At 43.1% G+C, this 26,364-nt stretch overlaps 1 protein-coding gene across 2 annotated transcripts; it reads left to right on the forward strand.

Annotated features, from left to right (window-relative positions):
* Positions 1 to 483: 483 nt before the first annotated feature.
* On the forward strand, positions 484 to 24,516 carry LOC133283493 (glycerol-3-phosphate acyltransferase 3). 2 transcript variants are annotated; one of them, XM_061480302.1, is made up of 12 exons: positions 566 to 797; positions 11,108 to 11,177; positions 16,490 to 16,760; positions 17,250 to 17,324; positions 17,820 to 17,909; positions 18,114 to 18,207; positions 18,605 to 18,720; positions 20,702 to 20,757; positions 21,238 to 21,323; positions 21,848 to 21,976; positions 22,450 to 22,529; positions 23,347 to 24,516. In XM_061480302.1, exons 1-12 carry the CDS (start codon positions 654 to 656, stop codon positions 23,471 to 23,473), a joined length of 1,338 nt encoding a protein of 445 aa, XP_061336286.1. In that variant the 5' UTR covers positions 566 to 653; the 3' UTR covers positions 23,474 to 24,516. The 2 variants fall into 2 exon arrangements, with proteins under 2 accessions (XP_061336297.1, XP_061336286.1); XM_061480313.1 differs by lacking the exon at positions 11,108 to 11,177 and having other exon boundaries at positions 484 to 797.
* Positions 24,517 to 26,364: the final 1,848 nt, after the last annotated feature.

Consider the following 26,364-nt stretch of genomic DNA (forward strand, 5'->3'; position numbering starts at 1 on the left):
TTTAGCGGTTTCACAGTTTCATTTCTCTTGGTGTGTGCCTAATACCTGGTAAGGTACACCCTTACAGTCCTGGTCTCCCAGTGAGCGCCACCTCCCAGCTGAAGGCACAAGACACAACACAGACGGACCAGGTCTCTCACTGGCTGAAATGCAGACCTTGCCCCTTTTTGCTTTTTAAACCGTCCTTATCTACTTTACTATTCCTAAATCCAGGAGCTTTTCACACTTTTCCTTTTCTCTTTTACTTCCTGAATTGCTGTTTTGGGGCTTCCTATGGCTTTCCTGCCCATGCAGCACTGCTGACGCTGGACCAGTTTTGTCCTAAGTGAGAAGTTTTTAGGCCTGTTTTCAGCTGCTTTCCACCCCCTCAAGCAGTACCTCGGAGGCAAAGCCTCACCCCCGTAGCCCTGTGTTGCCCAAAGGATGTGCTCGGCAAGCTGCACCCGGATCACTTCCCGAAGGTACTAAACCAATCCCCCCCCCCATAGCCCTCTTTAACTTCACTCTGCGGCGGGGCGGTGCTGTCCTTGCCCGGCCCAGGCCGGGCGGGGCGGGGCGGGGCCGGGCCGGCCTCGGGGCTTTAGGGCGGTGGGAGCAAAAGTCCGCCCTTTCAGTACCGGGGGCGTCGGTGGAGGCGCCGGGCAGTGCCCGCGATGGAGGATGTGTGGTCGGTCGTGTTGCGGGTGGGCACGGCATGGGTGGTGCTGGTGTTCACCCTCATCGTGCTGCCCTCGGCGCTGGGCGTCTCGCTGGGCATCTCCGAGGCCTATTTATGGGTCCTGGTGAAGACGTTGGAGGTAGGTGGAGGCCACCGTCCCCTCAAACGGGTGGGGGGACTCAAAATGGCTTCCCCTGTGAGGTGTCGCTTGAGGGCGGCGTGGGGCGGGGGGCACCCCGGCGGGGCTTGGCCTGCCTACCCTTCTCCTGGCCCGGGCTGTTTCTCTCCGCTCGGTGACGCCGGCGTGTCTGTTCCTCGTCCCTCAGGAGGCTTGGTGGGATCCGCTGGCCGGGGCTCGGCTCCCTCCGGATGGCGGAAGCGTAATTGCGCCTCCGCCGCCGCCCTGGGCGTGAAGGCCCAGCGGGCAGGTGTGAGGGGGTGGGCAGCCCAGAGAAACGCTGTCCTTTGGGGGGCGCGGTCTTGGGAGGAGTAGGTTATGTGCTGCCCGGCTGTGTTCCTCTCTAGTTTTGGTGTTCAGGCCCTTTGGCAGAAACCTGAATGTGTATGAATTTAGTGGTTGTGCAGACTCCGGCGTGCGCTCCTCTGGACCTGCAGGAGTGTGAAGTAAACTGCGTTACCTAAGGCTGTACCATGTCCTGGGTGTGGTTGTTTCTGCATGGTGTCAATTGCACCCTACCTGAGAGAAACTGTGCTGGGTCATGTTCTTGGAGGGTATAAATATATGGCAGCATGCCCAGTGCCTGTGACTGCAAATGTACAGAGTGCTGATGCTCAGAAATCTGAGTGCCCATCCTATTGACCGTGTCCAGCACCTCAGTCTCCATCTTCCCCAAAATCTCTGGGGAGATGAGTTTCTCACGAAGGAGTTGCTTTCCTGACGGGCATAGTTCAGTGTGTGTGAAAGTGCTCTCTCTGAAGCCCAGAGTGGTGGTGAGGAAGTGTTTCAAAATGGTCTTATTTAAATCTTCATTGTGCTTTTTACCAAGAAGGAGGAGAACCTAACCCAGCAAAACAGTCGTAAGGAGAAGTAAAATGGCACAAGGAGCACCTGTGGCAATGCAATATACATTGATGTGTTACTATGGAAAATAGCTGTAGTCTAATTTAATCATGTTCTATGAGCTTTTTCAGTCAAACCTTGCTAATGTTCTTCTGTGCCTTCAGGATCATTGGTGCTCAGCTAAAAAAACCCACCAGCCACTAATAAAAATGTTGTCTATTAAATGTACCTTTAAGTTAAAATGCTGTAAGGTTTTGGGTGAGAATGAACCTGCTTGAAGGAGTTTCTGGGGCCTTGGATTGCGTGAGGATAACCGTTAGGGGTAGAAGACACAGCTGTTGCTGGAAAAGAAATTTTGGATAGCAGAAGCTGAGGTGATGAAGGTCACACTGGCCTGAGGGAGCAAGCCAGATGGCCTAGTAAGATAGTCTTGTTTGGATGACTTGCCTTCACCTGTGATTAACCATTTAGCAATTTACATTCTTTATTGTTAGATCATTAATAGGTATTTTTATAGTGTCATCAAGTGTTGCAACAAGAGGTGATTCAAAATGTCTTGGGCAGAAGTATGAAGAAGCAGCTGATGGCATATCAATAATAGTGACTTGTAAGAATTCTTGTGATGCCTAAGGGAGGAAGTAATGACTTATCTTGATAGTTGCCATTAATTTTTCATGACATAATTTCTGGCATTATGAGCCATTCATTCATATATGAAAAATGTGATATTAATAGTCTGTATATAAATATCATATATAATGTTATGTATACATAAACAAAACGCCAGTGACAAATTGGAAAGTGTTCTGAGGAAGAGAGTGGATTTGCTGCAGGAAAGTGAAGAAGTGCAATCCACCTAGGTAATGCACTTATCTCAACTTCGGCTTGCTTTGCCTGTGAATTCTTTATGCCCTCAGAATACCTGTAGGGAGAGAATCCCTGAAATAGGTTTTGTTTGTTTTTTTTTGTGTGTGTGGTTTTTTGTTTTGTTTGTGTTTTTTTTTTTTTTGGTGTGAAATGCTTCTTATTTCTTGGCTCACAAGTCTGCCTTGGTTAGCAACCTGACAGAGACAGGCTGATAGTCTGCTGACCAGTTCCAAGCAGTGCCTGCAAGAGTGCCTGAAAATGTGTTGTCACAGTTGACTTTTCCCTGCCGAAAAGCACATTAGCATCAAGTGTTAAATACATAGCTGCTAGCCTTGTGCTTGCCTGGGTGTCTGAAACTTCTGGGATGTTGAACTGAGTATGCAGACATTTTCGTGAGAAGCAGTGGTCCATTTTGTGGATGAGTCATAGGATGCTGCAATACCTGATGGCTAAAACTTTTCAGCACACAGATTAACTTAATAGCTTCCCTAAGCTTCCAGCCCTGGATCTCTCAGGCAGTCTTCCTTGTCTTTTCAGGAGCATAGACTCTCGAGCCTGCAGGACACTCAGTAAGATGGTGATGGTGCTGCTGCCTTGGTTTCCTCTTTGGTGGGTTATTATCACCTGAGCTGTCTGCAGAGTGGTAGATGTTTTTGCATGCCAGCTGAATGCCATGTTGCTCTCTGGCTTTGCCTGTTTATATCCCACATGTTGGCATAGTGGGAGAATACAGTGGCTATGAGGTTTGTTTCTTACACAGCAGTTGTCAGGTAACAGTATGTGTTTTGTTAAAGCTAATCTGTTGTGAGGGTCCAAGTCTGTCAACTTGGGTACCATAGTCCAGGGACTGTGTAGATGGAGGGTCTACAGTCTGCTAATCCACTGTCATGTCAGATGAAATAGGCATATAAAAATGAGTCTGTGGTGTTTAGTTGTTATCTAGGCTGTGGCAGGGAGCAAGTTGAGGATGATACTGGACTAATACTTGAGGGTTTTTTTTCTTGCCAGTAAAAATAAATCTGTTCCTGCAGGCATGGCCCAAGAAAAGGGAGGAGAAAAGCTTCTTTTAGGAACAAAGTGTTCTTGTACTTCAATTGTCTGATGTTACTGACAAGGGAGATCAGTTAGTGCATAATAGCTTTTTCACTGTGCTGGGATGCCTCTGCAAGGCACGTGCTTCTAAGCAAAATGCAGCTTGTGCAGACAGCAAGTGTTGAGGATGTGATTCTCCTGGCTTGCTTTGGGGCTTGCATTTGACTCTGAAGTACTGTGCTAGGGATGACCAGCTTTATATGGAGAGTATTTTTTTCCTGTGTGGTAAGGGGGAGAAAAGAGCAGAAAAGGATGACCAGCTAGTCCAATACAAGGAAGGCAGTATGACAGGCAGACTACTTTCTATTAGAAAACTGGCTTCCCCCATCACATTGATATTCCTTAAAGTATATTAACTTGCTTCTGAATTGCCTTACCAAACTAAACAAACTTTTAGGACACTGCTCCCTTGTGCCTGTGGGTTCCCTTTCTGTGCTAATAAAAGGATCTTTGGCACCATGTTAGCATGTTTTGTTTTTTTTCTTAAATGCTGAATTATTTTTGCAAAAGCATATCCAGCAGCAGTTTGTTCCTATGAGGAACTAGTCTGGGTTAGTCATCTGCCATGCTGATGCTTGTGAAATCACTTGCCACAGAAATTTTTCTTATTGCTGAAGTGCTGGGGACTGCCTCCTGCAACCATGATGCATTTCTGCTTGTTTTTAGACATCATCAGATAGCTTCCAATTTTAAATTTAGTGTGTCTTTATCTCTTGGTCGCATTTTTCCTCTTAGTTAATTTACTTTTTTATAATGTCTGCTATGAGTTAGGGCTGATAAGGCCCCTGCAGGCATGCCATTTGAGCTCTCCTGACAAGCAGTGGAGAAATCCAGCCTTTCAGAAAGTGATTTGTTTCATTAAGGCCCATAGAACAGCCGCTACCATGGAGCAGTTTCCATTAGTTTGTAGAAAATCTGTAGGACTAGTTTAGACTGTGTGCCTATATATGTGGTGATGAGTGTCCCCCCCCCAAGGGATGATTGCTGCTTCACAGATTTGTAGCTCACCTTGTTAAGAACTAGTTCCAATACTCTTCTTGGATTTGGTGTTTTTTTTTCTTTTAGTCTGCTGGGGTTTTTGGGTGTTCTTGAGACAGAAGGGTTGACTTGTCAGTCACGCTTGTACAGACTGCCCTGCCTGTTCTTTCTAGTGGAAGAACACTTGTAGTTTTAAACTGTGTGATGTGTGTTACTTGTGAATATTAAGAAATGAGCTAGTCTGAGGGAAGCGAAGTTATTGGGTCGCACTTGTATTAAGAAACAGCCTGGCTATAAACTAACATCGTGTTATTGTGTATTTTTGGGCTAATGGTTTGCTGATGACTGCCAGCGCTTTGAATGCACACACACCTTCTCTCTGATCTCTTGAGGCTCTTTGACTGTGGGGCTTGCAGTTAACAGGAAAAGCATTTCTTGGGTGTTTGCTTAGGGTTGTAATGCACATTAGATGCTTGAAGTCATTGGTGGTTTTTTTGTAACTAGTCCATCTGGGTTTAATAGTGGCCCGTTGTAACAGAAGCACTTTCTAATAGCTGCTTATGCAAATATACTTTTGCTAGATAAGGGTGTAACGTTATTCAGTAGCTGGGAGGTGAAGCAAAAGTTAACTTGCATTGCAGAAGACTCTGGCAGTGTGGCTGTCCTGTTCCAAGTATGTCAGACTACAGCCTTCTTCCTGTGAGCCACCATCAGTATTGCAGGTGGTGCTAGGTATAAGGGCGGGGAAGGGAAAAGGACAATGTGTAAGCTAATAAATAAGCGAATCATTTTTGACTGTTTCTTCTTTAACTCACTGGCCTCTGAAGCAGGCTTTGCTGACTAATGTCGTTGCTCAGTGACAATGAAGGCCTCTGTGTAATTGATATCCTGCAAGGACTGCTGGGCAGAGGAAGAAATGGAGAGGTCTGAAGTGAGACAGTAACTCTGAAGGCTGCCAGCTCAGATATTAACAAGAAGCATGTCTTGGAGATGTGCCTTATGTGAATTGAGGTACCCTTGTTTACAGGGCTTGAACTGTCTTTCGGAATAGTATTTCAGCAAATCTGCTGCATGATCTTGAAGTAAATCCCTGGGCTGTATTAACTTAGACCCCAGTCCTATGAAGGCCATTATGTGTGTTTTCATCAAGGCTCCTTGCACATAAGTAAGGTTGGCACAGCTGGGGTTGCATCATTAGTTAACACAGCATCTTTCTGGTTTGCAACTCTGATCTGAACTTGCTCTCAATTTCACAGCATGTGAATACTGGGATTTCTGATATTAAGTAAATGCTGTTAAAATAACACCAGCTGTATACAGAGCTTACCTTAAAGTAACAATTTGTGATGCTGGCGTAAAAGAAGCTGCTTGGCATTTCTGTTGCTGATCCCCTTGTTTCTTTTTCCTGCTGGACTCTATTGTTCTTTGGATACCTGTTGACCAGGAAGGACTTGTTATACAACTTGTGTGCAGAAGAATTTGGAAAGCTGCTTTGAGACAGTGGTAATGATGTCCCATCAGAATGAGGAAAAGATGTCATGGGAGACCACAAAGACCTTTTGCTCTCTCAGGAATGGTTGCTCCTCTTGGTGGTGATGGTTTCCTCTCCTCACACAAAACAACCCAATAATTGGCCTGCAGATTTTGCTGTGTTAATGTAGCATGGCGTGGGAGGTGCTGTGAAGTCTTTGTTACTGAAGTTTGGAGAACCTCCAAGGAGGAGCACTTACCTAAGCTAGCTGTCCTGGGTTCAGCAGTAGCAGTCATGTTTCTCCTTCATGGTAGCTGGTGCAGTGCTGTGTTTTGACTTCCAGCCTGGGAACAGTGTTGGTGAAACCGATGTTTTCGGTTGTTGCTAACTGATGTTTACCCTGACCAAGGACTTTGTGAGGCTCATGGTCTGCCAGGGAGGAGGGGAAGCCAGGAGGAAGCAGAGACCTGACCCAGGCTAGCCAAGGAGGTATTCCATACCACAGCACGTCATGCCCGGGGTGGGGGGTAACTGGGAGTTACCTGGAAGGACACGGGCTTCTGGGTGGGACTCGTTTCTTGGCTGGTGGTATTGTATTCTCTTCCCTTGTTATTTTCTCTTATCATTGTTGTAGTTGATAGTAGTGGTGGTGATTTGTGTTGTACATTGGTTGTTGGACTGTTCTTGTCTCAACCCGTAGGAGTTGCACCCTTTCAATCCTCCTCCCCGTTCCTCCGGGAGCGGGGAAGCAGAGAGCCCCGGGGGGGGGCCTTGATTGTTGTCAGCCCGGCACCACTCACTGGGAGTGAGCAAACAAGTTGCCTGACTGGGTTTAAACCACGACACTAGCATATAAACTTTTGCCCTGAACATGACCTGGCAGTCCCTTTAAGTAGGGGAGCATCAGTGATCTGACTCCACATGACTGTGGATTTCAGTTATTGTAAATAATTCCTCTTCTGAATAATGTCAAGCATTGCTTATTAAGCCAGAGGTGATGTAAAGGTGATAAATAGGGTGAAAGGCAAAGGTCCATCTGTTAGTGAAATGTGGGAAGTTCCTGAAGTGTTCATAATAACTTGGCTTGTGATTGATCCTAACAAAGTATCTCTAGATGTGCTTTCATGAAACAGCATGTCAAGCTTGCCTTTGGAAATAGTTGCCTATCTGATAAATATCTTATCTGGAGATGAGTTGTTTTGTTTGGTTTTTGTTTTTTACATCTCTTGTAAATAATGTGTGTATTGTTTGGCCTCTGTGATCTAACTGGATATTTCTGAAGTGCTGCAGAAGACCTGTATATGTGGGAATTGCTTAGTGATGTGTAAATGAAATTTCTCATTGGCTGTTTTGTATAGCCTGATAACTTGCTGTTTGGTTGTTTTTATGGTGCTGATAAATTAGAAGCCTTTTCTATGGGGTTGAGGAGCGAAATCTTTGCAGGGAAAGGTTCATATGTTTTCCTTGCTTAGTGAAGTGTGGTGTCTTCAGACCATGTCTTGTGTAATTAAAGCACTGAAGCTACTTTGTCTTGAGCAGTTGGAATACCAAAATTTCAAAATCAGACCTGTGGTGGTGTTTGTGTAGTTTCTATGATCATGCTGCTTTCTAACTTTGTGTTAGTTCAGTGGGTAACCCCAGCTGCAGGACTACTTTTAATCTGTTCAGGAGCCTGTTGCTTTATACTCATTCTCCAAAACCGCTTCAGGAATCCACGATAAAGACTTAGGTCTGCTTCAAGGTATTTGGGACTGCCTGCTCAGCACCAGCCCGCAAACTGGGAGAAGCCACTTAAGATACCAGTCAGTGTTACTGGTAAGTGATAAATCCAAAAGACCTGCCAGTCTGCTTTTGCTCATCTTCTGAGTAGAATGGAGTCTGTGCCTTACTTCGTTCTGTGTTTTGATCTGTAATACATAAACACATTGTTTTCCCTTCTGTGTGATGGATCATCTTACATTATGATAGCTCTTTGTAGTATAAAGCTTTTCTTTAGTGTAGGATCTGGTTGAAGTGGTGATGGATGGTGCAAATTCCTGTCTAGCAGGAAGGAAGGGAAATTACTCACATGCTGCATGTGATGTCTCTCTTGTTTTCCAGACTGGGTATAAACAAGCTTTTCACTTGATCAAATATCAAATTTTGCCTTTGATGATAGTGCCTTTTTTAGGTGCCTGGGAATAAGTGGAAGGATTAGTTTAAGTTAAGTAAAAATGTCTGTTTTGCTTGGTTGCTGGAACATACAATTTTTGAAAATATGATACAGGAAATATATGAAATTGAGGGAAGAAGAAAGCTGACATAGAGAACTTAAAACTTATTTGCTGTAGCTTCTGATAGATGTGGGCCCTTATGAAGCCTCAAAGGCTCCTGGCCAAGAGGGGAGCCAGTCTCACCCTTGCTGGTTTTATGGAGTGTGCTTAAATCCCCAGGGAGATCTGGCACTAGAAGTAAAATTGCCTTAGCACAAGTAATCTGTTCCCTGGAATGCTCTGTGCAACCTTTGTACTAGATGCCATGCTGGTGTCAAGCTTGCGGTGGTGCTTGCATCTCCTGGGAGGGCATGTGTAGAGGTCAAAGGGAACTAGCCTTTCCATTCTTTCTCTTTGCCCCTATCCCTCACATGGGCCAGGTGGCGTGCTGCAACTTTATGGAGTTATAGGAACCTGTGGATCAAAGGTCAGACTACTTTAGAAGCAATAGGATAGATAAATGCATCTAAGCAGTAGAAATGTACTTGGGTTACATGACTGCAATTTCTCCTTTTGGAGGAGTTCGCTGCCTTCTTTGTGTAGAAAAATGTCAAGATACTACAGTATAGTAGGATTTGCAAGCTTTTGAGACATTACAAAGGCATGTTGCAGTAGCTTGTGTCTTCATGGCTTGTGCTGAGGCTCAAACTTTTTGACATTGTCTAATGTGAACTTGTAACTGCAAGATTTCTGCAGCAAGAGCATTGTGTAGGGAATGTTTTATGCTTTTTCTGAGCACCAAACAGAAACTGTTCTTCCAGGTTTTGCAAAGCAAAAGGTGGCAGTGCTAGGTTTTGATTACCAGTTTGAGAGGATTTGGAAGATGGAAAGTTCCTTTCTCAGCTAGTGTATACATGGCTGAGACCATAGCCAAGTATGTTCTTACTCTTCTATGTAATAAGTAACTTACAAGCTTGTGGAGATTTTAGTTCATTGAATACAGTGGTTCAAGTCTGGTGAGAGAATGATTGCATAATGCATTCATTGGTCTGCCTGTACCCCCAAATCCATTCAGTAGAAGAAATGTAGAAATTGAGGTATTATGAGTAGTTGCTTTCTTGAACAATATTTTGTTTTGGCATTTCCCAGAGCTTTCATGGCCATAGCACTGCTGAGAATGGGGTGTAGCCACAAAGTACTGAATTACTCCTACAGGTAAAATTAGCTCCTGGAATTGCTGTTGCCTTAGCAGCAGCAGAACTGAAAACAGCCCCAAGTGAATATTTTGGCAGGGTAGGTTGGGATTAAGCAAGACCTGAAACAGTAAGCAGTCCTAGCTGCTGAGGAGTTACATGGTGGAGGTAATGCCATGAGACAGGATATTGACCTTTTAAAAGAGAATTGTGTCCCCAAATGCCCTACAGCTCTGTTGGAGAGGAGAGATGGAAACCACATGGTTTAGCATTGGTCCGAGTCCTTTCCTATGCAGACCAGTGAGGACCATCTGTATGCTGTTAAAACAAAGCATGCCTTTGATACTGCTGAAGTTGTTCATGTTTGAACAGGGTAATAACCTGGTCTTTGGATGTGAGCTCATTTCAGCCAGGTCACCTGTCTTGGAAACACCTATTGTAACAGTATTCCTAGAAATAGTATTAAGTCTCATGGGTGAAGAATTAATGTTAATAATGAGGAACCACAAAGTCAGTTGTCTTTGGCTGAGCTTTCCATCCCTTCACAAAGCTGCCACATGGGGAAAGGAAGGATCCAGGTCAGAAGGGCTACTCTGTCATCATGGTCAGGCTTTGGGGTGGCAAAGGGGTTGTGATTGTTTACCCAGTAAAAAGGAAACCTGATGTAGGCGGTGGAAAGGCTATTTAAAAGCAGTCTGTGGAACTGAGTCAGCTGAAGGTCAAGACAGCCATTTGGCCTGAGAACAGGTTAAACTGGCTTCAGCTGCATCAGGGCTCGAGATGAGAGGAAGTGTCCTGATGCCTGTGTGTCCCTGCCATAGAGGTTTGTGGTGAGTGTAGCTAGTGAGAAGCTTGGACACTCCTTGGAGAGCGGAGCTTACTTTATCACCTATTTCAGTTTCCCTCTTCCAGCCCACCTGCTAGAAAAGAGCAGGTTAACCCCAATGAGCTGGCAGCCCTTCCCAAGGGCAGGAGAAGGGGCTGCAGCTCTGCACTAGAGGTGGTGATTTGTCCTGTTTTCCTGCTGCTCAGAGCTTTAAAATGCTAAGAAATGAGCAGCTGCAGTGTAAGGGAAATTTCAGTTTTGCTCAGCTTGGAAAAATATTGGGGCAATCTTATTTTAAATGAGACTGAACTTAAAATGGACTTCCTATGACTGCAAATGCTATTTTGCTTTGTTTAGCTGAGTTGTGGTGCGTCTGTTGGCTCTGTGAATGTGTGCTGTTGTGCTCAGGAGCTGCTGTCTTTCTCATCTCCTGGAGCTTCCCATGCATCCGTGATTTGGTGGCTGGTGTGCGAGTAGCAAGGCTGGCAGAGGCCTATCTCAGGCTCTTGGTGGCTGTGTATCTGAGCAGGAACTGAAACATCTGTGGATCACAGTCAGCTCTGAAGGCTGCAAGCAGTTGGGAGGTACTGACTGGCACTGAGGTTCCTTTTGATAAAGTACACTGGGGCAGTGTTTCTTTGGAGGAGCTGTCCGGACCCAGCTGAGGAAGATGAGTGATGATTGCCTGGTGAAGATATTCTTTGAAAATCACAACCTGTCTTTGATTAACTGCTGCTTTTTTTTCAAGTGGCTTTTATCTTAAGTGAATACTGCATTTGTGAAATTAATATTTTCTTTCTCTTCAACAGTGGGCAACTATACGGATAGAAAAAGGTGTCAAAAAGCCACAGCCACAGATAAAGACTTCTGCTACTAATGGTGAGAGCTTGGGGTAAAGTTGTATTGATAAGTTTAATGTTTCAAAGTAGCACTGAGACGTTTTCAAATGAAGTTAGATGTGTACCTGAGAGAACTGGAAAAGCTATTTCTTGCATTTAATTGTTTTGCAATGCTACTAGCACCAGAACTGTTCCTGCAGAATGATACCAGTAAAAGCTGGCTTGTGCTGAATGGTTGAAAAATCAAGGGATGAGGAAATGAAGGGTGTGAAATAACATTAAGTTTAACAAAACAAAGTAGAGCTTATGATGGAGGCTGTCTTCAGTTGAGGGAATTTTTAGAGTTACAATACAAGCTTGGATTTTGTTTTGAACCCTGAAGGCTGCTGCTTGCAGGGCTGCTGGCCAGCTATCTTGGTCCGAACTGCATTTGAGTGCACTTAATGTCTGGGAACATCTGAATGTTTAGTGGACAGCAGTTTTCTTTCCCAAGCTCAGTGCTTTTTCTCTTTTAGGACTGTTGGAAGTATGTGGTGCTACACTAGTTCTCTTTTTTTTTTTTTCTCAGTCATCTGCTATTTATCTTTTGACCCTGGAGTTACCTCAGTGTTTGCCAGGCAAACTTCTTGTACTCAGCATTTGTAGAACAACAGCTGAAGAGTTGCTTCATGTTTCTTCCTTTAGCCTAATTTTGAAATTAGTTCTTTTACTGTATCCTAACCCATACTGTGCATGTTGTGCTAGGCTGTACTAGGTTAGAGTTGGCTGTAAGAGTTGGGAGCAGTAAGCACAGTGAAAGCAGTCTGAGTTTGCCCAGGAAGTATGAGAATGATGAACAAGGCATTGCAGCTAGTGCTTGGTTATCTCCTGATTTCTGACTGCCTTGCTGTTGCTATTGATTTGCTCATTTCTTGACAGTATTTGACAGCAGCATCAGCATTTTCTGTGTGCTGTCTCATGAGGCAGCACAGCTGGAAGCAGGACCACCTTGCCAGTTAGTAGACAAGTCAATTGTTACCTGATTCTACAAATTAGCTCATACAAACATGATGCAGTAATAGGGACTGAACTGCTGAGCTGGTTGCGTGCCTTTCATCTCCAGAGGAGTATCCTTATCAATACTGTAAACACTGGTATTGCGCTATCTGCAGGCCAGGCATGAAACAGTCTCTGATGGTAGCGCATGCTACTGTCAGTTAGCATGTGTAATAATAAACTGGAGGTACTGCACAGCAGCTCTTGAAACAGGTTAAAATTTGTCTTATTTAATTACTGACTTCAAAGTGGCTTTCAAAGTATTGCTCATGAATGTCCTGAAAGTTTTGGGTTTGGGTTCATTCTTCTGGGGGATGGGGAGGAGGTAAGGCAAGTGATCCTTCCAGATAATGTCACTGCCCTGCTGTTTCACAGGTTGTCAGGGATGCAGCAAGATATCCTTTTTCTTCCTGTAAGGGTGATAGTAGCCCATCATGTCATGGGTCAGTGAGTGGGCAAGAGATCCAAATGTACTGCTTTAGCTGCACAGGAGGAGCTTTTGTCTTCTTAGACATCTGATCATTCTGGCATGTAGCTTTTTTTTTCTCTAGAAAAAAAGAAAGGTAAAGGGAGAGCGACCCGCCTAGTAGTTTATGTTCTATGAGCTATCTTTCCATAAAACCACAAGTGCCTGTTCCCCCTGTATGTGTGACAGAGTGGGTGTATAGTGCTAATATGTGCTACAGTTCAGAACTTAATCTGAGTGCACTCAGCTGTCTGAAGCATTAGTGCTAGTTAGTAAAAATGGGCTGAAGTCATTTATATAGATCATTGCATGCAGGCTTTGTTCAAGCGATCTTATGGATAAAGGTACACAATTGCAGTGGTGTCATGAAGCACACTTTTAATATCTTTTTCAGATTTGAAATTAAAAATAAAAATCTTTTTCCCCTGTAGATGACTTCCTGCAGTAAGCTGTTCCCTTCAACTATTCCTCACTTGAGAAGGTATGAGGAGTAGGCGAGATGTGGAGTCAGCAGTGCCAAGTTGCATTCTGTATATTGCTTTTGGGAGTTTTTTAAGCATAGGACTGACTTGTGATTAGGATTCTGGATTCCTGTATGTGGATGAAAGTACAGGAGGGCCAGGGCAGGTGTAGACCTAAAAGTGCAGTATATAAATTGGCATTCCCTGAGGTGACAGACCGAGAGCAGGTGGAGAGGCCCAGTAGTGTTTTGCAGTATTTACTGAGGGAGAATAAAATCCTGGTGATAATGAATTATGGAGTAGCGAGTAAAACAGGGTGCATGTAAATGTCTGTGTGTGCGTTACACACGTGCTGAAGGGGAATGGTAGCACCTCTTCAATCTTTCCTCGCTGCCCAGTCCTCAGCAGGAGGTAGGTCAGTATAGTAGGGAGCATTGCATAGCATTACGCAATTTTTCTTGTTCCCAGGCAGTGCAAAAATGGTCTTTCTGAAAGACCTTAAAATCTAGTGTCCCTCAATATGAAAGATGAGAGAGCATGACTGAGGGGACACTACCTTTCTCTGCAGTACCAAATCCAGTGTATTTCACATCTTTTGGCAGAAATGCAACCAGTGCCCCGGTGTTGGAGGTGTGATAAGGAACAGTTCCAAGAAAAATGTTGGCTGGTGTAGTTGCTATGTGGGAATTACCTGGTGCTGCCACCTTAAGGTCTTCTGGTATTAGAGGGTAGCGTGTTTATGTGCCAAGTCCAATGGTAGGTAGCTATTGGCTGAGTGGGTACTGGGAGGCTAGAAGTCTATCTCATTGCAGCTAAATAACCAGATTTCAGCTGTCAGTGTGGGTGTTGGCTGTGTGGAAAGGCAGTTCTCTTCAAGTTGGTGGGTTTAAAAGCCACAAAAATGCTGCCAGTTCAGAGTTCTGAAAGTGACATCCACTAAAAGAAAAGCTTATGCAAATAGTGTGGTTGTAAGTAGGTAGTGTAAAATTTGAGCCTGGTATGATTTAGCTGACTAGAGTGTGTGAGCTTTAAGGCTTGGGGCTTGTGCTGTGACACTGAGTAAAGTAGCGGCTGCAGGTTTTTTTGTTTGAGTGATGTTTGTTGTACTCCTGTCTAATTACTCCTGCTGCTCCCCTTTCATCTGTCTTTGGCAAGCTCAGCTCTGCTCATGGCCAATGGATTAAAGGCCATTAAATGTTACTTCTGATCATAAGAAGGCTAAGTATATCATCCTAGCAGCATGTGTGTTAATTCTATTCATAACCCCTTCAGGTGCTGCTGAGATCTTGGCTCTTGGAGTAGCTTGTCCTAAGCCTGAAAGGCAGCTTGTGCACGGGGATGTTGCATGACAACAGCACAGGCTGCTAAAGCAAGTCATTAGAGCTGTGCTCTTGGCTGTGCCAGCAGCGTGTTAAACTCTAACCCTGGGCTGGTTTCAGCCAAGAAGAGCCAGGGGAGCTAACTGCTTGGTTGATGCTGAACTGGGGGCTGAATAAGGGGGAAGGATTCCCAGTTTTCCTGGGAACTGGAGAGAAGAGAGGTACTTTATACCTGTGTAATGGGTGCTGGAGAATTATCCTGATGTGTGTTTTGGCTATACGACCAGTCTCCTACCCCAGGAGCAGCCTGGATCAGACAGGTTGGGCTGATTCACCTGCAGTCCTGGATGTTTCACAATGTACAGATTTAAGGGGCTGAAGGAGAAAAATGGAACCACAAACTAGAACTCTGGTTTGGATTTCAAATGCAACACAAGTGTACTTCATCCTGCTAAATGTTTGATATGATGCATGTTTGTATAATTTAGATCCCAACAGGCATGTGGGTGTTTGGGTGTCGTATTAATGATTTATATTTATAGGCTAGTGATAGGACAATGCACTGAGATTGTCTGCTGGTGGAATTGCTAATTGTGGCTGTCAAGTTCAGAGCTGAAGGTGCTAACAGATTTTGTTGCAGTGTGGCATCTGTTGCATGTTGTTCTTTTAGTGTTTACCTCAGTGATCTGTGGGACTTGTATCTTGGAGCTTCTTGCATTGCTCCGTATGTATGCTATAATGCAATACAAAGATTTTCCATGTCACTTATAATTTAAATGTTGCATGTCACTTATAATTTAAATGTTGCCTGTGATTTGCACAGCAAATATATTCACAGAATTTTTCTGCTGGCTTACATTCCTTGGGATGCAGATTTGCACATGGCGGGATGTGTATTTGCAGGAAATGCCTAGTAGCTTGAAGCAGTTGGGTGCTTCCTTTTTTTCCCATTTTTTCATCTCAACATGGAAGTAGAGATTATGCAATTTGCCAGAGGGTGTCTGATAAAGTGACAACCTGAACTTGGATCTCTGTAATCCTAGTTGATTGTCTCATGGGATGGTTTTTCTGATTAAATGTTACTCTAGATTTCTTCAGTCATCAGTTTCTAGAACCAGACTTGATTGTCAGAATGCAGCTACTTGATCTTTATATTTAACTTACACAATTTGTTCTTGCCTTTGAAAGCTCTTAGAGATTCATTCTTATCAGACCGTAAGAATAAAAAACAAAAAGGGAAAAGAGAGAATACTTGTAGTGCAATTCTGAACTGTCCAGGTTTTTTTTTCTATTGCCAGGCTTATGTGGACAGAGTTCAACTGAAACACAACTGTTAGTGCCAAACTACATTATATCAAGGCACCACTAGGCAGAACTTTCTTTGACATTGTGTGTGCTGGAGTGTTTGATTTGAAATAAAACAAAAATTACTGTGGTCCTGTCTGTGCTTACAGAGGAGACTTGTGCTGTGAAGGGAGAGAGGTGTATTTGGTTCAGAGCTGGTCTGTGCACAGATGTGAGATAGCTGTTGCAGCCTGGGGGTTTGGCAGGTAGCAGTAGAGCATATCTCAGCTGAATGTGGCTGTGGGACACCAGATCTAACTGTCTGTTGTCCCACAACAGATCTGGTTGTCTAACAAGAGGTGGGCCTAGGTAACAGAGAAGCCTCCATGGGAAAGACTGAATGCCCTTAAATACACAGAGCACTGGAAGGGAATGAAAAGGGCAAGGGTTTGCTTGGTTTCCTTTGGAAGCATAAGATGGTCTTGGATGAATTTGTGGAGTTAAGGACTTCTCAGATGGTGGGAAAGGCTTTGTTTTCTTGCTTCATCTTCAGTGGGCAACATAACTTGGTATATTTGCTGCACAAGGTGTCCATGCGAGGAAGAAGAGCTAGATCTAGCCTGTTGAAGACTATTCTGTGTTCAATTACCCATCTGGTCTTGTTATCATATAAGGAGCTCTGAGAGTAAATTTGTCTCCTTGAATAATGTGATGTGGCAAGTGGTTTGGAGGATTATGGTTACCGTATAGAGTGTTTTCCTTATATATTTATTCTTACCTTCCCAAGGTATCATTGAAAGAGATGAAACGCCTATGGAGAAAGAAATTGTGCATCCACATCGAGTAGACTTTGAATTCTCTGACATATTCTACTTCTGCAGAAAAGGGTTTGAGGCCATTGTGGAAGATGAAGTCACCCAAAGATTTTCCTCCGAAGAGCTGGTTTCCTGGAATCTCCTAACAAGGACTAATGTCAACTTCCACTACATCAGCCTCAGGCTAACTATTGTGTGGGTCATTGGGGTTATAGTGCGATACTGCTTCCTGCTGCCCCTGCGGTAAGCTCATGGGTGCTGAGGAATTTTGCCAGTCTGGGAACACCAAATTTTGTATTTTCTTGGGAAATGTCATCTCATCTTTTTTAACCTAAAAGCAGCATTAGCAGATACAGACGATTAACCTGCTTAAACTCTCCTTCAAATGGTCAAGAAGCCAGTCAGAACACTTTTAGCTCGCTGTCTACTTTGGGAGTAAGGCTAATGGCCATCTTTTCTGTGAATTCTTCCGAGTCACGTGTATTGGCAACCTAAGTATATGTTGGGTGATCTCTAAAACTCTGACAGCATTGGGCTGTCTGAATCTGCTGCTTCTGCTAGACTACGATTTTGAGCAATGTCAAGGAATTCTTAAGCAATGCCAGGGAACTACTGGGTTAAAGAGAACTGAGGAATAACTGAATTCCTGCAATCCCTTTCCATTTAAAAATCAAAATAATATTAAAATGAACAAAACTACTTATCTTGATGTAATGTCCATTTTGTCTGTAGCATTACCCTTGCTGCCATTGGGATTACCTCCATGATTGTGGGGACAATGATTGTAGGACAGCTGCCTAACAGCAGGTAGGTACTGTGTGTGGTATGTGAGGTGAATTTGCCAAGTTGCATCAGTGCAAACAGCTCAATATTAGGACTGGACAGATTTTTGCAAGTCATAGACTTCTATAGTCTGCCCACAAGCTTGTGGCCTTGCTTTTAGTGATGTTTTGAACTTGGGCTGAGGCTGATTTCTTGCCAGGCTTGGCACTGAGTTTGGTGATTCCTGATGGGCTCCTCTTGCTGTCATGAGAGACTCAAAGAGAGCACTGTAGGGAAGATAACAGTGCTGTGATAAAATAAACCCAGTGAGGAGTTGACAGCCTTTCCCATGTAAGTGAGACCACTGGTATGGCATGTCTTGGTTGAGCTGCTGTATCAAATGAGTAGTAGAGCTGGGAATAACCTTCTGCTCCAGCATACTGGGAAAATTCAGCCCTGAGTTGTGCTGAATAGGGTGGAGAATATTGTGTGTGTCTAGCTGCTTTACAGGATGCTCCAGATGCCTGTGATTTCTTTCAGTGTGAAAAACTATCTGAGTGAAGTGGTCCACCTCACATGCTCCCGCATCCTTGTCAGAGCTCTGTCTGGTACTATCCATTACCATAACAAGTGAGTGAGCTGACCTTATGATAGCAAAAGTGTGTGTATACTTCTGTGTATGTGAGTATTCCATTTGAAGTGGGGCAGTTCTTCCCTGATGTGCAGGTTAATATCAGCGAAGTATTGACTTGCCTGACACCTTTATGAAACTGTTGTGTTTGTAATGTGGCGTTTAGCACACTGGTAGTCTAACAAAAATGTATGTAATTGCAGGGAAAACAAACCTCAGAAAGGAGGAATTTGTGTTGCCAACCACACATCACCGATAGATGCGATCATTTTGACAAATGATGGATGCTATGCAATGGTATGAGGAGACCCATGGTCACCACAGCAGAGGGAGAGAGACCAGGAAAGAGAAAGATTGTGGGGTATTGGTTGTGGAGTTCATTACTGAACTTTCACAGTAGAGATGTTAACTTCAACACTAGTCAGTGGGGAAAAGTATAAGTTATGTTGAAACTGGTCTACCAGTAACAAATTTCTGGCAGTGTCAATGCTAGGCTCTTCATCTGATGAAATACTTGAGATCAGGCTTCCATGCATGTGTCTAGATCCTTTCAAGTGAATGCATTTAACTAGCTTTATGGGCACTGGCCAGTCCTGGTTTGCAGTGTGTTTGGGTTTTTTCTGAGGGGCACGAAGAAGAGAAAGTTCTGTTTTTCAGGTGTCTCACATGCTGATGTGCCTTACTGGGCTTGCAGGTTGGCCAGGCTCACGGTGGACTAATGGGAATTATTCAGAGAGCCACAGTCAAGGCCTGTCCTCATGTCTGGTTTGAACGCTCTGAAGTCAAAGACCGCCATCTAGTGACAAAAAGGTGAGGTGTGGATTGGAGCCGGGGGATTGATGGCTTGGCTTCGCGAGCGAAGATTTGGGAAGGGCTTTAACCATGCTTACTACAAGCACGATGACCAAGGGCATGTGGGATATGCAAATCTGGTTGGAAAAAAGGGCGCTTAGGCAATCAGGAAATGTCCGACCACGACTGTCAACTCCTGAGCTAACTCGAGCTACCCATGTGCTGGTCCACCCACATGCAATGTTGGATCTGCAGCTTTCCATGCACCTTGTCACCTACCGTTTAGAACCCTCGCTCGTCCATACAGACAAGTGAGAGTAAGCTCTTCCAGCCTGCGCAGTGGATTTTTTAGGTGAAGCACAGCTTGCACAGAACTGGCCCCACCCTTTACACCTGAGGTTTAACTGCCATGGCCTAGTTAGCTAGGATGGTGACAGCAAAGTCCGCAGGTCGTAGGCTTTGTAAGAGTGTCCTTCTCTTTGATGGAAGACCATACAAGGCCAGATGAGCTCCATCAGCCTGGGTTTGAAGGTAGGAGTTTTCCTTCTCCTATGAGGATTGCAGCACTAGTATAACCCCAGTACCTACCGGTGCCTTAGAAGCCATGTCTGGGTGTGTAATCCCCGAAGAGTCATTGAATAATCAAAGACCCAGATAAGGAATTAAATCTTCAGAAAGACAGAAGTCAAGAAGCTAATGAGGTTACAAATGAAATGGGAAACTTGTACCCTTGGGATCTCAGGAGGGCAAAAGACTCACTTGCAAAAGCATCTGCTTTTAGGAAGAGCCATATATAATTGTCTTATTCTAAATAATGACTGCTGCTTATAAATACTAATTGCAAAGATACAAGTTATCTGCAATTCTACATTACTGTAGGTTGGAGTGATGTGGGGTATTGCAAATTGGTAGATGTAAATAGGGTTGGAAGCAATCAATATACTAGTAGCTCAACAGCAGTTCTTGAAGTGAGCTGGAGAGGTGGTGTGCAGCAAACTGGATCATTCAGAATGACCAGAATGTACTTGCCTGTGTGGGCTTTGGTATAGTAGACCGGTCAAAATGCCAGGTTCCCAGCTCACCAATGAAGGCTTGAAAAGGTTATACACGATGAAATGGTTCAGACCAAAGGCCATGCAGACTCAAACCAAATCTCATCTGGGTAGCCATCAGCTTAATAACTAATGTCTGATGTATTCAAATATACATTTTGAAAGGATGTGAAGATAATCAGTATTTCTCTTCAAGAGAAAGTTGCAGAATTTTAATTAAAAAGTGGGCTTTGTGTGACACAAACTATCTTGACTTCATTTGAAACTGTTGAGCCACTAGAAATAACAAGCATTGCTTTTTTGGATGGGGGGAAAAAATGCGTCTAGTTATAAAACTGAACTGCTTACAAAGGCAGTTTACTGTAGAATGTCACCAATGACATACCCATGAGCAGTGTAGCACACCGACAAATTCTTCTGAATTTTTAAAGAACTTTTAGGTTAATTCTGACAGGTTAACTTCTTCATCACCTTACTGGCCTCCACGCAGCAGGGCAGCTTTGCCAAGTCATCTGAGTATTACTCAGGTAGTGTGAGCTGTAGGCATTTAGGGGTCCTTTTAAAGAAACCTGCTGTTAAGTAAGGAGCGCCTGGACACATCACTGTGCAAGACTGTTTTCTTATGTAGGCAATTTATTTCAGGTTGAGTTGATTAGAGTTAATTGGACTGACTGAGTGGCATACATTTGCTAGCTTCCCTGACAGGCATTAATAACTTGGAAGAAAGAAAACAGGATGTTACCTCAGTGTAATCTGCTAGGGACCTAAGGAGTGGCTTGCACAAAACTTCATGTTTCTTAGAAACACAAAAGCATGTGCAAATTGCCGTCCAGTAAAAGGTTTTGGTGTTAAGCAAATGTGTTCTATGTAAAGATATTTTTAATGCATATGCCTGGGGAAGGAATAGTGGAAAAGAGCTGTTTTAATCTTTCCTTTTGCTTCCACAGACTCAGGGAACATGTGGCGGATAAAAACAAGCTTCCTATCTTAATTTTTCCAGAAGGTAAGAAGCTGAAATGTTCCTTATCTCTGTTCAGTGTAGATGTCATGCCTGCTCTCTTTTCATAGCTTCTGTTGCTCAAATATATCTTAACCTCTGGGTTAGATTTTATTAGGGCATTCCTATTTTTCATCTTTAAAGAGGTTACACTAAGAACACAGTACTGTTTGATGAAGTTGTTGGGTCTTCTGGCAGAAGCTTTGGTTGGAGAATGTGAAGATTGGTTCTTTTACCTCGTGAATATCAATTCACTGTCCTATGGATCTAACCTCAGCCTAGTGGTTGTTTTTTTTTTGTACATGTTCTGGCTTCAGTCAGTCACCAGACAAAGAATAAAAGCAAGCAGGGGAGAGATGCGTAACATACCCGTAAAGGGTCTGCATTTCCTCCTCAGTGAGTCTAAGACGTGCTCACTGGTGGAGTGTTGCTATCAAAATGTCATAGGTTGTGTGAGGTAATGACTTCAGTTTCTCTTCTGGACAGGCACCTGCATAAACAATACTTCTGTGATGATGTTCAAGAAGGGGAGCTTTGAAATAGGAGGGACAATCTATCCTGTTGCAATCAAAGTAAGTGGAAATAGCTGTCATCCAAATTTCAAAGTTTGGGATCTGTTTTTGTCAGGGTGGTAGGAAGCTGTCTTGGTACAGCTGCTAATGAAAGCATCATAGCTTTGGCAATTGGCTACATGCTGTGGAAGACTCCTAGAGTAGAAGTGGCTGAAATGAAAGTGAAGTCCTTCAGCCTGTAGAGCATGGTTGGTAGGACCTGGTGGGCTCAGCCTCTTCCTTCAGAAAGCTGGGAGGAAGGGAGGTCTAACTAATCCTTGCAAGTGCTGAAGAGAAGCATGCAGCTTGCAGCAGACTTAGCTCTTTTGGCTGTTAGGGCAAATGGGTAACATGTGCTCCTGGTTCTGTCATGTTAGCAGCACTAATAAGCAAGATTTATTGTTCTAAAGCCCCATTCTGAGCAAACGGATCAGTTGTCAATTTACTCTAGCATGCGACTGAAAGCATCCACCTCAGATCTGAGATAGGCTGTGATGGTCTGTGAGGAAAAGGTTTTATTGTATGTTTTTTGTGATCTCTTACAGTATGATCCTCAGTTTGGAGATGCATTCTGGAACAGCAGCAAATTTAACATCGTGAGCTATCTGCTGCGAATAATGACCAGCTGGGCCATTGTTTGCAATGTGTGGTACATGCCACCAATGGTTAGACAGGTAATGTAGCATCTGGTTGACTGACCACTATTTAAGACCCTGGCTGTGTCTGCAAATGCCTCTCCGTTTCCCCCAAACCCCTACCTACCCTGTGTTTCCAAATCAGAGTTTTATACTGGACTTCTGTTAGTGTTGACTTTGTATGATTGGACTAGCTTTTCCTGATGCAGCTTAGCACCATCAGCAGCGCATCAAATATGCAAAGGATAGCAGTAAATATAGTGCTGTTCACAGTAGCAGTGCTTTTAATGTTCGATCCTGTTGGAGCAAAATTTGCCCTTAATTTCAACCCTTTAGGGGGAAAATGAGCTAAATCATCATCACATTAGAACATCGGATTGTGTTGGTATGATAAGGGAAGGATCATTTGGTGGTGAGCTAATTTGATGAGGCAGCAAATGAAAAGTGCTGTGGAAGTCTGTTTCGATTTACTTCTCTCTGCTTTGACCATATTGAATTTATGACCCTTAAAGGAAGGTGAAGATGCTGTTCAGTTTGCCAACAGAGTGAAGTCAGCCATTGCTCGCCAAGGAGGACTGACTGAACTTCCCTGGTGAGTGATGCCATCCTTGTTAGAGTTCATGGACTATCTGTTGTTTGATTGAGAGGGGCTTCCTCCCTGAGCTTTGTGATAGATAGCATTCAATATAACTTCATTCCACTCAGGAGAAAACAAGTGAGTAACTTCACATGTGTGTATGTAAAAGTAAAAATAAGATGCATGAAGTCCTTGGAGCATGTAGCTCTTATGCAGTGAGTTTAACCTAAAGGCTTCATACTTTCAAAGAGGGCTCCTTCACAGTTGTTTCTCATGTTGAGGCTCATGCAAAGATTAAGGAGCAGAAGTGAAGTTACTCTGCAAAACTGACAACAAAATGTGAAACACGGACTTGACTTTCTGCTTGGACATTTTCATGTCCTACCTCAGTAAGTAGCAGTATAATGCCTAGATTTGCTAGGACTGTATGAAGAAAACTTGAGAGCAAGATTCAGATGAAGAGAATCCACAAACTATCTGAGTGAAGTAAGGCAAGAAACAGCCATACTGTTGCGCAAGTTTGACTGCCTCTACAGTCTAGGGAAATAGCATCTCGGATTGGCAAAGACTTTGATGGTGGGTGCAACCTGTTATAAACATGATTAGGTTTCTTTAATGGGCTAAACTCAAAATTTGGACTGAATAAACATTATGGCTTAAGGCAAATGTTTTAATCAACATGCTTAACTTGGATGTTCTAGAAGTCCTGAAGAAAGCCTTTTTAGTAATCTAGGTTATGACTCTAGAATTGGCTTCAGATATTATTATAGAGCTTGATAACAACAGTGGTAATAATCATGATGGGTTACTTTTTTCTCTTTCTCTGTTCCAGGGATGGAGGGCTGAAACGAGCGAAAGTCAAAGATACTTTCAAGGAAGAACAGCAGAAAAACTTCAGCAAGATGCTAGTGAGAAATGGATCAGTAGGAAACCTGTCTGCAGGAACAGAGTCAGACTGAATGGTGGTTCTTGAAAACTAGTTTTGCACAACCAGCCTTAGCAGGAATAGTGTTTTTTAATTAAAAACAAACAAAACCCACCACCAGAAAATAAAACCAAACCACAAACTGGAAAAACAAAATCTGTCTCACCTGTATGCATATTCTCTGTATGGCTGGTACAGAGCCTGCCAAGGACAGTGTGTCTGTACCACTCCCTCCCTTTTCACTCATCTTGCTCTCTTGCCCTGATTCATGTGATGATGCACTGCAGCTCGTGGTATTCTTAAGCTGAATGTGTGGGGACTTGAGACAAAAGTTAAAAAGCATCAGTTTTTTTCTGAGCTTGTAAGGTGAAGGGAAATAACATTGAACAGATGCTGTTGGGACACTGGTTGTGAAAATACCTCTTGCTCATGGTACTTTGAAGGTTTAAACATAACAAAATTTTACCTTTCCCGGTTGCTCAGACTTTTAGTTGTAGATGACTTAATTAACATGTTTTAGGATGTTGTCAGAACTGTAATACTGACTTCTTTGATTGGCTTGCACCTGGATGTACAAGGTGGGGAGGCAAGCAAGGGCTGCAGACCCTAAAGGGTGGGAAAGGAGCTGCCCTGCCAAAAGCACAGTTTATGGACCATGGAGATTGTGGTGGCCTTATAACATGGTATTGCCTTTATTGAGAACTGCTACCTGAAGAAGGGAAGATAAAGGGCAAATCCTTGATCTCTCTGTCCACTGCTACTGTCAAAATTGCTTTCTTGAGATCTGGAGCTGTAAAGTTAAGATACCACAAGCAGCTGTTTAACATAGGCTACGACAGATGACTTTTTGAGGTGAGTTTTCAAGATTACCCTTCTGCAAAAATGGCTGCTAATGGCTTTTAAAGATCTTGAGAGAGCCACTCCAGAAACACGTTTTGTGTTGATCTGGGCTAGAAATAGCTATCACAACTATAAACATAGGATCCATAAGTCACCTGTGATACAAGTGTGGCATGTTTGAATCTGCAATATACTATTGTCTGAATGTAAAGAGAAATAAATTCTATATTTCTAATGGGTCTCGTGTGGTGTTTATAATCTTCTCTAAATGTGTATAAATAAACCAGTTGTACTTCCTTGAAAACTTAAAATTAGGGTAATGGAAACTTAAGTTACTGTGACTAAAGGAGCGATTATTGTTGAGCTGTTACCAGATTTCTAACCTGACTAGTTTCCCTTTTTCCACCCCCTTCCTTTGACAGTAGGGAACATCCATGGCTTTGTTTTTCCTTTTTAAGGAAGGAATGACTCATCATGCAGACTGAACTTGAAATTACAACATGAAGTCACATCAGGTAGATTCAATTAATCTGTAATTGACTGGAAAACAACAGTGAGCTTCTAAATTTTTAACAAACTGAATTAATTTTTAAGTAGTCTTTTCGTGTACCAAAGGTACTTTCAGTTTGCTGAAAAAAACACCAACCTGTTCCATAGCTGATGATCAAGTTTAACAATCTGTTAGAACATATCTTACACAAAAAGGTTCCTGATCAGTTTTCTGTTATCCTGCAGTCTGTGCACTTTCACAAGGACAAATATATATTTATTCATTGAGTATTATATAGGCATGTAGTATATCATGCCTTGTATTGGAAATCTGGTTGTGAAGCCTGATGTGGAGGTATGTGGCCTTGGAAGAAACACACTGGGAAGGGGCTTTTGGAGAAATGTTTTCAGGTTTAGCATGGCCTTTAAGAACAAGATTATTTTTTTTTTTACATTAAAAGGGTTAGAGTGGTAAAACAAGTGAGACAAAGGTTTGTTTTTTTTTTGCCTAATGTGAATGTAGTTCAACTTTGAACTGAATTATATTACTATTAAGATGAGTAAATTAAAGTCTATTACATATAAGTACTCAGGTGTGTGTATATAGAATATTTCTTCTATGCTATACATTGTGATGTCTTCCTCTGCAGATGGAATAGATAATTGGTTTGATGAAGGCTTAAATACATGATTCTGAAGAGAATCTTTGTAGTTGGTTTATGGCTGACATCCCTCTATTTCTTCCTGCTTTTGGAGCTGATGGTCAGTAATTGAACTGCAGTGGTTTTTGAAGTCTCAGCTGTGCCCACTGGATGCCCTGTTAGGTGGACATGGTTACAGGAGCAGGACTGTGATCTCTGGGAGAAATGCTAAAGACTGATGTTTGCTTCTTGCTTAGGGCAAAATTGGCTTTTAAGGAAAAAAGCCCTGCTTAAGTCAAAGGATGATGACAATATGGCAGTACAATGACCTTGAGGAAACTCCATTGCCAATTCTATTGGCAAACCAAATGTAGTTTTGTGACTTCAAAAAACTGACTTCAACAGATTTGCAAATAACATCTACTGAACTTGTTCAACAAAATCTGCCTTACTTTGGACATAAATTATCAAGACAACAAATAGATTAGCTGTAGAAGTTGAGATTATCTGTATGGCCATGAGAAGAGCCATCACTCGGTTATTGCATGAGTGGAGAAGATGTAGGTGAATAAGCTGATGAGGTTTTTTGATCCTGCAGTTGCTCATGTATCTTTACCAAGCAAAATGTTATCTTGCTTGTTCTTAGACTCTGTTCCTGGCAAGACTTGTTAGGTTTTTGATGGTGTATCCCTTGCCTTCTTATGTATCTCTGAAAATGTTGCGTTCAAGGAGGCTGTGTGAGCATTGGTGACTAATAATAGACTGTTCTGGACCATATCACAGATTTGTTGCAGGTATGAGGTCTGCATTCTTTGAGTGACTTGGAAATGTGTCTGTTAACTTTGGAGAAGTATTTTTACAGGGCAGTGATATATATCATACGTTAGCCTATATGGCTAATAGCAGAAGGCCTAGGATAGAAGATATAACTTGGCTCAATGCCAGTTACTCTCGT

This window comes from Pezoporus flaviventris, unplaced genomic scaffold (assembly GCF_033815535.1).
Source record: "Pezoporus flaviventris isolate CSIRO_AGI_PZ_B2104156 unplaced genomic scaffold, CSIRO_AGI_Pfla_v1 ptg000002l, whole genome shotgun sequence".
Classification (NCBI taxonomy): Eukaryota; Metazoa; Chordata; class Aves; order Psittaciformes; family Psittacidae; genus Pezoporus; species Pezoporus flaviventris.

Excerpts from the sequence above, each read along its gene's own strand:
- LOC133283493 (XM_061480302.1), top strand. The coding sequence starts at position 654 with ATGGAGGATGTGTGGTCGGTCGTGTTGCGGGTGGGCACGGCATGGGTG. Across the intron at positions 16,761-17,249 it reads TGCTTCCTGCTGCCCCTGCG|CATTACCCTTGCTGCCATTG; the intron begins GTAAGCTCATGG and ends TTTTGTCTGTAG. Across the intron at positions 18,208-18,604 it reads ATGATGGATGCTATGCAATG|GTTGGCCAGGCTCACGGTGG; the intron begins GTATGAGGAGAC and ends CTGGGCTTGCAG.